The 11,380-nt window shown below is 33.1% G+C and overlaps 1 protein-coding gene across 2 annotated transcripts in view; it reads left to right on the forward strand.

Moving 5' to 3' along the window:
* LOC129229218 (zinc finger CCCH-type with G patch domain-containing protein-like) overlaps positions 1–8,891 on the forward strand; it is a 90,053-nt gene extending 81,162 nt beyond the window's left edge. For both annotated transcript variants that reach the window (XM_054863480.1, XM_054863481.1), the window contains 3 exons: positions 997–1,076; positions 6,408–6,490; positions 8,676–8,891. In XM_054863480.1, coding sequence (XP_054719455.1) covers positions 997–1,076; positions 6,408–6,490; positions 8,676–8,814 — 302 coding nt within the window. In that variant the 3' untranslated portion in view covers positions 8,815–8,891. The remainder of the gene's footprint in view (positions 1–996; positions 1,077–6,407; positions 6,491–8,675) is intronic.
* The last annotated feature ends 2,489 nt before the right edge of the window (positions 8,892–11,380 follow it).

Genomic DNA, 11,380 nt, shown 5'->3' on the forward strand with positions numbered 1-11,380 from the left:
CTCCCGAATGACTGTGAACTGACTCTCAAACCAGGTATTGATGGATTCTTAATCTTCCCATCTTTATGTTTGGCTATTTAACATAATCCTCTGTTAATAATTAGTGGAGATATTAAATAAAAACTATTAATTATGACACATAGATTTTGACATAAAATCCCTATTTTTCGAAGGCTTTCCTCCATTCAAATTATTGTTCAGTGCTTCATCTCAACTTTCCGCAACATTGCTTTTATTAAAATTTATAGCGTGAAGAAAATCATTGAGATGAAAGATCTGTTGCCATTTTTTTTCTCGAATATGAACAGTAAAATTCTTGTTTTTGTTTTAAAGGCTTTTCCTGTAATTGAGGGGATTTACAATGTTAACTTCTTGGTTATTTCTCTGCAATCTACTGCAAAATTTTACTGATTTTTTTTTTTGGTTCATGCCTGATTGTTGAACTCGCGTCACTTGACATAACTTTTATTTTCGAGGTGTACCGTGCAAAGCCGCAGCTAGTCAATATTTAAAAATTGCCTATATTGTCATATGCTTTAATTTTTGGCGACATTTTTTCCCTGACTGGAATAAACTCCATGTGATACTACATGGTTAAAATATGCATGTAACAGCATATATATTTACAAAGAGCATGAAAGATGTCTCCCATTGCCAACCAACACTCGCTAAATTTGGCGACTTTTCCTAAATTATACAGTTGGCTTTACGATCTTATATTTCAAAAACAGAGGCAAGTAATTAATGCATACAGAAAAATATTTTTCTCTATTTTTTAAACTGCTACATATTTGGATTCTTTCATTATTGCATATTATCGCCTCAAAGCAACAGTAAGATATCTAATCCCAGAAATAACGCTAAGATATCTTACTGTTGCTCTGAGGCGACGATGTGGTTTCCTGGTACGAACGATGTAATAGTAAAATTTTTGTCTTTTAATTTTTTTTTTTACAGTTGTAGCGTAATTGTATATTTTTATTTGTATTTTGGTAGATTCTGATGGAATTTCTAGAAAAAGGCCTGTATCAGAAACATCTGTTGCTGGAAATAAGAATTCTGACTTAAATTTTAATGTATGTTGAATGTCAATTTGATTTACTTTGCTAAGTTCCGTGTTTCGACTGGAGATTAGTTTATAAATTTTACTCTGTGTTTTTTTTCTGTTAACTGAAGAATCTTGCAAATGAAATTTTTTTTTAAATATACAGATGGGGGACAAAATAATATGAACACCTGTGAAATAAGGAAAAATCTTTATTAATAGGGGGTTGGACCACCCTTTTATTGAAGAACAGATTGAATGCGATGGGGGATAGATGCATAAAGGTCATGGACAACATTTAAAGGAATATTAAGCCATTCCTCCTGCAGAATGGTCTCTAATTCCAAAAGTCCGGATGGAGGTGGAAATCGGGAACCAAGTTTGAACTCTAAATATCCCCATAAATGTTCAATAATATTTAAGTCCAGAGACTGAGGGGGCCAGGCGAGATGATCAACTTCACTGTCATGCTCTTCGAACCATTCTTGGACACATCTGGCAGTGTGTATGGGGGCGTTGTCGTCTTGAAAGAGTGGTCGCTCTCCAGGGAACACAGTCTGGACAAACGGATGGACATGATCCTCTAGAATGCTCAGATAGTGATTAGATTTGACATGCCCATGCAGAATAACAAGTGGCCCAAGACCACGCCAAGATATCGCACCCCATTCCATAATTGAGCCACCCCCATGCTTCACAGTCGGCAAGAGGCATTCAGGATTAACGGCTTCTGAGGGCATTCGCCAGACATAAACGTGCCCGGTAGTCTGAAATAGGGTAAATGATGATTCATCTGACCATATTACCTGTTGCCACGTCTTTGGGGACCAAACTTTTTGGTCTCTGCACCATTGACATCGCTTTAAAGTATTAGTTGCTGTCACCAAGGTTTTTCGAATTGCCACTCTGCCATAAATGTTCGCAGCATGAAGTTCCCTTTTGACAGTTTTTGTTGAAACGGGGTCCTGAAGATGGGTGTTCATTTCAGATTGTAGAGGACTTATTATTTTTGCATATTCAGTCAAATTTGCATGTAATTTTACTTTATCCTGAAAAGTTTAGCCACCGAGTGAGTGGCAACAGCAAAAACATTTATTTATAAGCGAGTCGCTTATTTGCTAGATGGTGTCTCCTACTTGCATGCCTGCTGGTTGCAGGATGTACGACGTCTATGTTTTTAAATTGTAAATAAAAGAGTTTTATTTTATACTCAAGTATTTTTCATATGTTCGCGGCCAATCGACCTCGCGACAAGATGTTATTTCGGATAAGGATTGCTTGCGCTTTCGGGCTACTATGCGCTTCAAAGCTCTTCTATCCCTATCAGCAAGCTTTGACTTTCGGCCACTGTGGTGCGTTGAAGATGTCGTCTTACCTTCTTTTGTGTATGCTGTCATAACCTCTGACACCGTACCTCTCGCACACCCCAAAAGCTTTGCTGTTTCCGTAACCGATGCTCCACTTAAACGCGCCCCAACAATCATTCCGCTTTGGAACTCTGTAAGGTCTGACATCTCAACGTATTACAGAAATTTAGAACCAAGCACGCAACATTTGTGACTACTGTTGAGACACTGATAGGTTCCTCTTCACACTCACCAGGTGGCAGACTTCTGTTGCAGGCGGCGTGGCTGTACTATAGGTGTGAAATACAGCATACTTTTTCATAGGTGTTCATATTATTTTGTCCCCCATCTGTATATATAATCTTAGTTCTTTAAAAATAAACCTTAAAACTTAAAAATCTTCAGGGAGGACTTCCCCACTTTCTAAGGAAAATTAAGTTTGCTTACCTCACCGCCAATATCATGTCCTTTAGTGAATGAGAAATGCAATACTGCATACGATAAATATGCTTTTTACTTTGACTAATACTTCAATAAAAGACTACACACTAAAGAGACACTAATACCTGATAAGACACTAATGCCTGATATATATTCAATAAAAGACACTAATGCCTGACAATACGAACAAACTTTATTTACAGAAATGTCATAGTGAAGGGAACAAGCTAGTGTTGACAAATAGAAAGTTGAAACATAAAATTCACACTTAGCAATCAGTGGCGCACACAAGAGGAGGATTCAGACCCCTCCCAGCGCCCTCAAGTTTTTGATTGACTATGATCCTACGTGTGTAGTACCAGGGTTCGTGGATTTAAATCAGCTTGATTTAAATAATTTAACTTTAGTGATTTTTTTTAAAGAAAAATTGATTTAAATCAATTGACTTGAATCAAGTGATATTTTAACAAAATCATTGATTGAAATCAGTTGATTTTATTTTTATAAATTAATGTTGTATTTTTAGAATATGTTGCTCTAAATTTAACTACACTGCATTATAAAATCTTAACTTCAACTGACAAAACTACAAGATCCCTTTTTCTGTGTGTATAACAGGTTTTCAAACTCTTGCAATATTGCTTTTACTCCGAAATCACAGTTCAGAGCAAAACAAAAATTTGCAGTTTTTCTTACACACCATGACTAATATTGTTAAGAAAAGTAATTGTTCAATGTATTATTTTACATTAAAAATGTACATGATGATAGAAGCCTTATCTTTAAGCAAAGCACAAAATAAAATCATGTCTTATCTAAACATTATAATGTATTTATAAATCTTTAAAAAATTTTGAATAATCTATGGTATGAAATATATTGTGTTTATAAATGTAAAGTAATTGATGACTACAAATTTTTATAATTAAGAAAGATTCAAATAAAAAAAATCTGTTTTTTATTTTTAAAAATATTAAAAATTACAAGCCCTGTGTAGTACATAAAATAATTCCAAGCAAAGGTTACAATAATTTCAGATTTAATAAATTAAAAATAACATTTATTTTCTCTCTTTCTTCCCCTACAAAATCGAACTGTATGTGAACCTATAATGTGTTGTTCTATAATGCTGATTTCATTCTTGTGCTTTCTGGTATTTTAATTATTTGTTATCAGTAAATTAATTTTGTTAACTAATGCTAAGTGGTTTTTCAGTAATTTTTTTAAATTGTTTTTTATTCCTGATAATCGATAAAATCAAAAGAATATATTTGGATGTATGTTGGAGTATTAAATGAGAATGGTGGACCTTCCATCCTGCCCCCTCCCCTCTACCCCCTTTGTAAAATTCCTGTGTGTGCCACTGATAGCAATACAATACATCACAATTCGTATGCTGAGTAATTAAGGATCTAATCCAAAGCTTTGATTTCTTTCCAGTTGTTGGAATTTTTTTTTCGGTAAATTACAATCAAATATAAATGAATCGCTACAATATTGCACCTTGTATAGAAAAACAAAAATTTTATCTTTTCCACAGTGACAATACTATTAAATACACTATTTTATTTGAACTTTATTTTAACTGTCGTAAAATCTCTACATAGTATAAAATGAAGTCCCCAAAAAGCGTCTCTGTGTTTGAACTTGCAAAACTCGAGTACTATCCGGTCGATTTTGCTGAAATTTTCACAGTTTGTTCCTTTAAGTCCTGAGAAAGTTTGCAGACCAGTTTGAAAACAATTCTATGAATAGTTATTTTTCTATTCCAATTATATCCAATTTTCACTTAAATTCCCGAATATGGGGGTGAAAAATTACTCGCAAATAGTAATATTACATATCGTTAGAAGGGGTAGAATTTTCCGCGTTCTACGCAATTTGTTTCAATGCTCTAACTCAATTATGGCGGGAGTTATTTGCATTTTTAGCTCGAATTTTTTTAGGCTTAGCTGAAATTTAGGAACTTCTTTCTTCATTAAATAAATCTGTAAAAAGTGAAGGATTTGTCCCACAGCTTTCTTTTTGACGTCGTTGGAAAAAGGAACCTTTTTTACTCCATATTTAACTCGACCTATGGTCGAAAAAATAAGCTTTTATCTCGAAAGGAAAAATAGTTACAAGCCTTTCTAAATCAAGTTTAAAAAATCTCGATTCCATTCTCTTTCGCATTTGAATTCCTTAAACTTATTTTATGTTTTCCATGGTTACGCATTTTAAATCCATCTTTCTGGATTTTATTTTTTAAAAGTATTTTATGTCTGTCGTCATTGTTTGGAAAGGAAATCATGATGTTTTTTGAGCAATCACGATTGCTTATTGTTCTCACTTGACTGTTTTGATGTCCTATCTTTTTATTTTCCCATCGCCACCCTCCGCCGTCGACCGGCTCCTCACGATGCTGCTCCTATAGCGAAAGCCGTCTCCAGGTTGCATCCATGTCCTACACACACGTGCATGCATAAACAACTACACACACAAACACACACATACACCTACACACACATACACAAACACATATACACACACATACACACAACTACCCACACATTCATGCCTGCACACAGACACAAACACATATGCCTACACACACATACACATACCCCCCCCCCCCACAGACACAAACACACATGCCTACACACACAAACACATACCCCACACACAAACACACACGCCTACATACACACACTCGTGATTGCGAAAAACATAATTTGAATTCAAGATGTCAAAATTCAAATTAATTTTTTTATTTATTTTTTATGCCTGATTTTTGAATATACGTTACTTGACCCAATTTTTATTTTCAAGGTAGACCGGGCAAAGCCGGGCAACGCAGCTAGTGTTATCTAAATTGTTTTTCCCCATTTGCCTCTACCCATGAAGACGTAAAGAAACTATGATTAGTTTCTGTACATTAAATCAAAAATCATTGCTGTCATCAAAACTGTTGTTGAATTGATGTATGGTTGAAGCAATAATGTGATAACATAAAAATCGAAGTCCTCTAATAAGACCCACACTTAACGTTTTGAACCTATTTTCCTTAAGTGGATTGTATTAGAGATTGTGCTGTACCGTACAAATTATTGCCATAGAACAGAGTTGCTGTGATTCTTCAGCGCTCTTTCTATATAATTTCATTAATTAGATCTAAGAATGCAAAGCCTTCAAATTTTTTAGGCATCCCTTATACTGAGTCCTAAAATATCGTTTGTAAAAGTTCATTTATTTGGCCAATTTTTAAGTTAATTTTATTTAATTAAAAGGTGTTTTGTTTCTAATCATATCTACATGTTTTACCAGATTTTTTGAAACTTCAATCTTATTATTCTCAGTTTTTCATGTATTTCTGTTGTTGATAAAAATTAGTTTTTTGTTCGCTTGAGCTTGAGCCATGTAAGTTTTTCTGATATCAGACTTCTAGAATATGTATATTTATGGAATTGGCTTGAGATACAGCTTGCTATTGTAAAACATATTGATTTCACTGTAACATCTTTAGTTAAAACTAATTTCTTTTTTCTCTTTACTGTGTCTTTTGCAGTTAAAGCATTAATTTTGTGTTTGTTATCCAGGTATATGCTGTTGGTGAAAAAATCAAGAAAATGAAGAAAGACATTTTTCACTTGCAGACGTTTCTTAAAAGGAATGGCAATAGGTTAGAAATTATAATTTTACTTAAGTTTTTTTTTTTTTTTTTTTTTTTTTTTTTTTTTTGAAGGAAAAGAAAAATAGCTCTTTATTACAATAGCACTTAATTTATGTTACTTGCCAAAAAAAATAACTCTGAAAAAGCATCTTTCAGAGTTAACTTTACAGAACCAAATTCCACAAAAATCACAATAGCTTAATTTTTGACATGTAGCTTTGGTTTTATTTTAATTTATTTTTCCAATACAAAATTGTGAAGAAACTAGTTTCAAATGACAGGTTTGTGGTAAGAGTTATGGAACAGGATTTTGAGATAACACAAGCAGCTATATAATGGAGCAATTGTTTATAAAATAGATTTCCATAGTAAAAAAGGAATGTCTGTGATTTTTGGAAATATTTTACAGCCATTTTTGTTATTATTATTATTATTATTATTATTATTATTTTTTTTTGAGCAATCAGGATTGCTAATTGTTTTCATTTGACCGTCCGTGATGTTGTGGTTCCTTTTTCAACCCCACCGTCCTCTGCAGGCACGGCTCCTCCGGTCCTGAGCAATGTCCTCTGGTAGCCGATTCTCCTGGTCGGTGGCGTCCATGTCCTAGACACACGCACGCTCATACACATACACACTCGCACACATACACTCTTGCCAATGTGCATACACAGGTCTATACACACACAAGCATACACATACACAGCTATACACACGCAACTGCCCAAGAGGAGGGGCAGGCTTGGGGGGACAGGAACGGTTTCTCGAAACAAGTGAGTGGGGTAGTGACCAATGAGTAGGGTCTTGTCACAACTCGTGATTGCAAAAAAAACATAATTTGAATTTAAAATTTCAGAATTCAAATTAATTTTAAAAATTTGAAAGGATTTTAATTTTTTTTTTTTTGGGGGGGGGGGGGGGGTACTTTGAGTTTAAGCAGTTATGTACTTAATTATTTGCTTTTCTGTTTATTGTTAAGCTTAAAGATACTGAACACCACAAGGTTTGTGCTATGGTCGCAATTTTTTGTGAAATGCTAAAATACTATTTAAGTTACAAAATGAAGCAAGCCATTTTTGCTATTTTGCTGAAATAAAAAAAAAAAAAGGAAATTAAACAAAAATGATGCTCAATCCGAGAGAGCAAACAAGCATGGCAATAGCTTTTTTTTATGCTTTTGAACTATACACTTCTCTAAACCTTCAAAAGACTACAATGATGTTTTCCCTATCAAATATAAATAACTGCTATGTAACTGCTGAAAACTGAATAAAATTAGGGGGCGAGATATCAAAAGGGGGGGGGGGAGTGATAGGGGAAAATGGTGGTCATATATTTATTGATTCAAGGGCTCATTTGACATAATAATCATTAAGAATGGTGTCAGAAGCATTTTGAAAGGGTATTTTTTGATGTGCAGTGTGATGAGTATTCAGGTTCCTGAATATAGGTATGAAAATTTTAAATGCTAAAAACCTCCCCCTCCCAAAAAAATTTTTTCTAAAAACACCGTTACAACTTTCTTTAGTTCGGATTTATGTAAATAACAAGGACTAAAAGCAATTTTACCAAGACTTAGTTAGAGAGGGTAAAAATTATGATCAAAGTCGCAAAAGGTACCCGTTCATCAACGCTAGGGTTGAAGATGTCTTGGCAGAATATATAATTTCGCTTTCAACTGGAGATGAAACACAGAGGCAGTTAAAAAGAAATAAAAACATATTTATTAGTCAACATTTTAGCATTTGCTAAAGTTTTTTCCCCCAATTTTCACTTTTCTGCTGAAGAGCTTTTGAACTAACTCAACTTATTCCCGAAATGCCATTGAGTGTTATTATCTTCAAACAAACAAATTAATGTATTTAATAATTGCATTCTTTAATCTGTGTTACAAATTACTGTTAGAGAGCGTATACTCCAATCTTCTATTTTAGTGAGTTTTGTTAGTTTGCCAAGTTAGTTATATCAGTTAAGCTGTGAGGGTAGTCGCCAGCAAAGACAATTCTGGAAACCCGTCATATTATTTTAGTCTCTTTTAAGTTTTAATAAATGTTAAGTTTTACATATTGTCTCATTTCTGCTGGAAGCACCGATGAAGCTACAGAGTTTATTTTATTCTGAGTTTATTTAAGAAATTTATGTTAATCAGAATAGTTTGAAAGATCTTTAATCATTTTATAATATTTTCTTGTAGGAATCAAGCTGCTTGTGAGCAAATAAGAAGAAAAATGTCAATAAAGAATAAAGAGTTGCAGGCACTGGAAGCTAAAGAACAAAGTATTAGTAGCCAAATTAATCGAGAAAAAGATCAAAGGAATATTGTTAAATTTTGATGAAGTATTTCATTTATTTTTATATATTTATTGTATATTGTACATATCTCTCATGCTTTCATCTTGTAAATACTTCACTCTCATCAAATAAATATCTTTGTTTATCATTTTTAGTGTATTTGTTGTGCATAAAATAAAATAAAACAAATTAGAAATTACTAAAATATTTTGCTTTTAAAAGAAAAATTTGTAACTTAGAATGAAAACCTAAAAGAAAAATTAATTAGCTCAATTTATAATCTTTTGGGTATTTTAATAATAAGCAATAAAGCTTGAATTTATTTTTATATTATTTGGATACTTCGTTTTAAACTTTAGTGATTAAATTTTATGAATACCAACTCACTATAGTGCATTCAGGGAGAAGAGATAGTAGGAGTAAACAAACATTGTTGCTGTTTGGCTGCAGCATTTGCCACTATCATGAATTACTCGTTGCATTAACGATTCTGTTTATGAACATTTTTATCTGATAGGTGCTGTTTTCAACCATCCCAGCAGCAAGTAGACAACAGTGTCCTGCATCGCATACACATCGTCCTACATCGTTTACTTCCATTATCACTTCTCGCGGAATGCACTATAGGTATTGCCTACACTTGAATTATTCTAGGCACACACACAAGTGTCTCCCTTCAAGTTTTTGTACAAACAGTCGAAATCTAGCCATATTGTTTTGTACCTGAAATCAAGTTCCGTATTCTTTTTTCTTAATGTTTTAAGAACACAACTTTGTTTTAGTGAACACTAGTTAACTATAGTTGGGCAAACCTAGCCCCATTTATAATGCAGCAATTATAATGGTGAAATTAGGATCCATCTAGCCTTCAAAATGCCGATCAGTTAGCTTTGCGTCAACTATAGTAGGATCAGTTGGGGCAAAGGGAAACAGAATTTTGATGTTTTAACTTTAAGTCCTTCCCTTTCCTTTAGATGAATTGAGACATAAAGCTCATTTTCAATACATTCCGGCAATTAAAGAAAATTGATTATTTTTATTTAAATTCACATTAAACATAAAATAATTGATGTGTATCTTAATATATAAAAATCTTCTTTGCGAACATTTGTCACCATAAGGCTTTTAAATGGCTGGACCGATTTTGATCAAATTTTTTGTATGTAATTAAGTTGTGGCAAGCATGGTTTTGAAGCGCGATGGATCGAATCGGAAACGTTTTTGTTAATTAATTAATTTAAACATTGGATGGTTATATCTCCCAAATGATTTATATTTATTTTAACCTATTGTTGAGCGAGAATTGAAATAAATATTTAACCTGTTGCCAGAGGACAATAAAAAAGCCAGCTCTGCTTTTTGTAATGAAATTTCCTACTGTGATATGTCAATTGAGAATAGATAAAACGTAGAGAGAGAGAGTGAAGCCTTGATTTCTTGAAAGCAACGATTTTAGGTCCAGTGATATATTTTAAAGTAAAGTATGGGATGAAATCGGGTTTCTTTCACTAGGTTCACGCAAAAAGCGTATTTTTCGTTGTAGTTAAACCATGTGACCAGATAGATGCTTTAGATTTTCCTAACCAAATGATCGGCTAGTGCCATACATAACATTTGTTTCTCGGTTCAAATTTATCTAAGTTTTGACAAGGAACACCTTTTTCAATACAAAGTTATCCGAGGAAAACCTTTCCTCGGATGACTTTTCATCCAGAAGCTCACACTTTGCGTTGAAAAAAGTGTTCCTTGTAACACCAAAACACGTGTCTGCAGTAATTTGTAATTTTTGTGCATCAAAATGTTGGTTAATTGATTCATTTAATTTGTATTTGTTTGATGCATCTAAAAAAAAGAAGCACTTTGCGCTTTTGTTAAATTTTTTGTTAACTGTTTGCCTTAAAATTCGGGGTGGATTTTTCAAGTCCATTACTGTACTTATTCAATTGGTTTTAGAAAACAAATAGGCAAAACACTTGAACTTTGCTGAAATGTTTAGGTTTTGTGTTCCTTTAACTAGGGGTATAACCTTTTTTACACTTTGTGACATTATTGGGCAAATTAAGAGCTGATTTTTTTTAAATCATAATTTTTGAAGATCAAATTTTTGAAAGATTAACAGAAAGAATTTTTATATATTTATAAACCTGTTTGTATGGATCATGTACAGTGGAAAGTCTGAAGGTAAAAATAATTTTACCGTGTGATTATGCTGGAACACAGTGGTTGATTTAAAAGGAAATCAATAATATCACTTAAAATTAGCAGATTAACACGTATTTTGGAGTTACCAAAAACCTCTTTTTCAATGCAAAATAGTAAGATTTTGGATGTAAAGACATTTGGTAAAAGCCTTTTACCCTTCCGCTGCTGTGTGGATGCCTCATGCAATATGTCTCACAAAGTTAATAGTCTTTTTTAAAAAATTCAGATAGTATGACATGAAAAATCAGAAAGAGCATATCAGACTTATATTGCTTTAACAAAATGATTAGGCCAGAAGCAACATATTGCAATTATTTGTAAAGTTTATGAGAAGGATGCATTAGGCAAAACATGTCATCGATGGTTTTGTAAATTTAAGAAAGTAGACTGTAACAGGCACAGAGT

This window comes from Uloborus diversus, chromosome 9 (assembly GCF_026930045.1).
Source record: "Uloborus diversus isolate 005 chromosome 9, Udiv.v.3.1, whole genome shotgun sequence".
Taxonomy (NCBI): Eukaryota; Metazoa; Arthropoda; class Arachnida; order Araneae; family Uloboridae; genus Uloborus; species Uloborus diversus.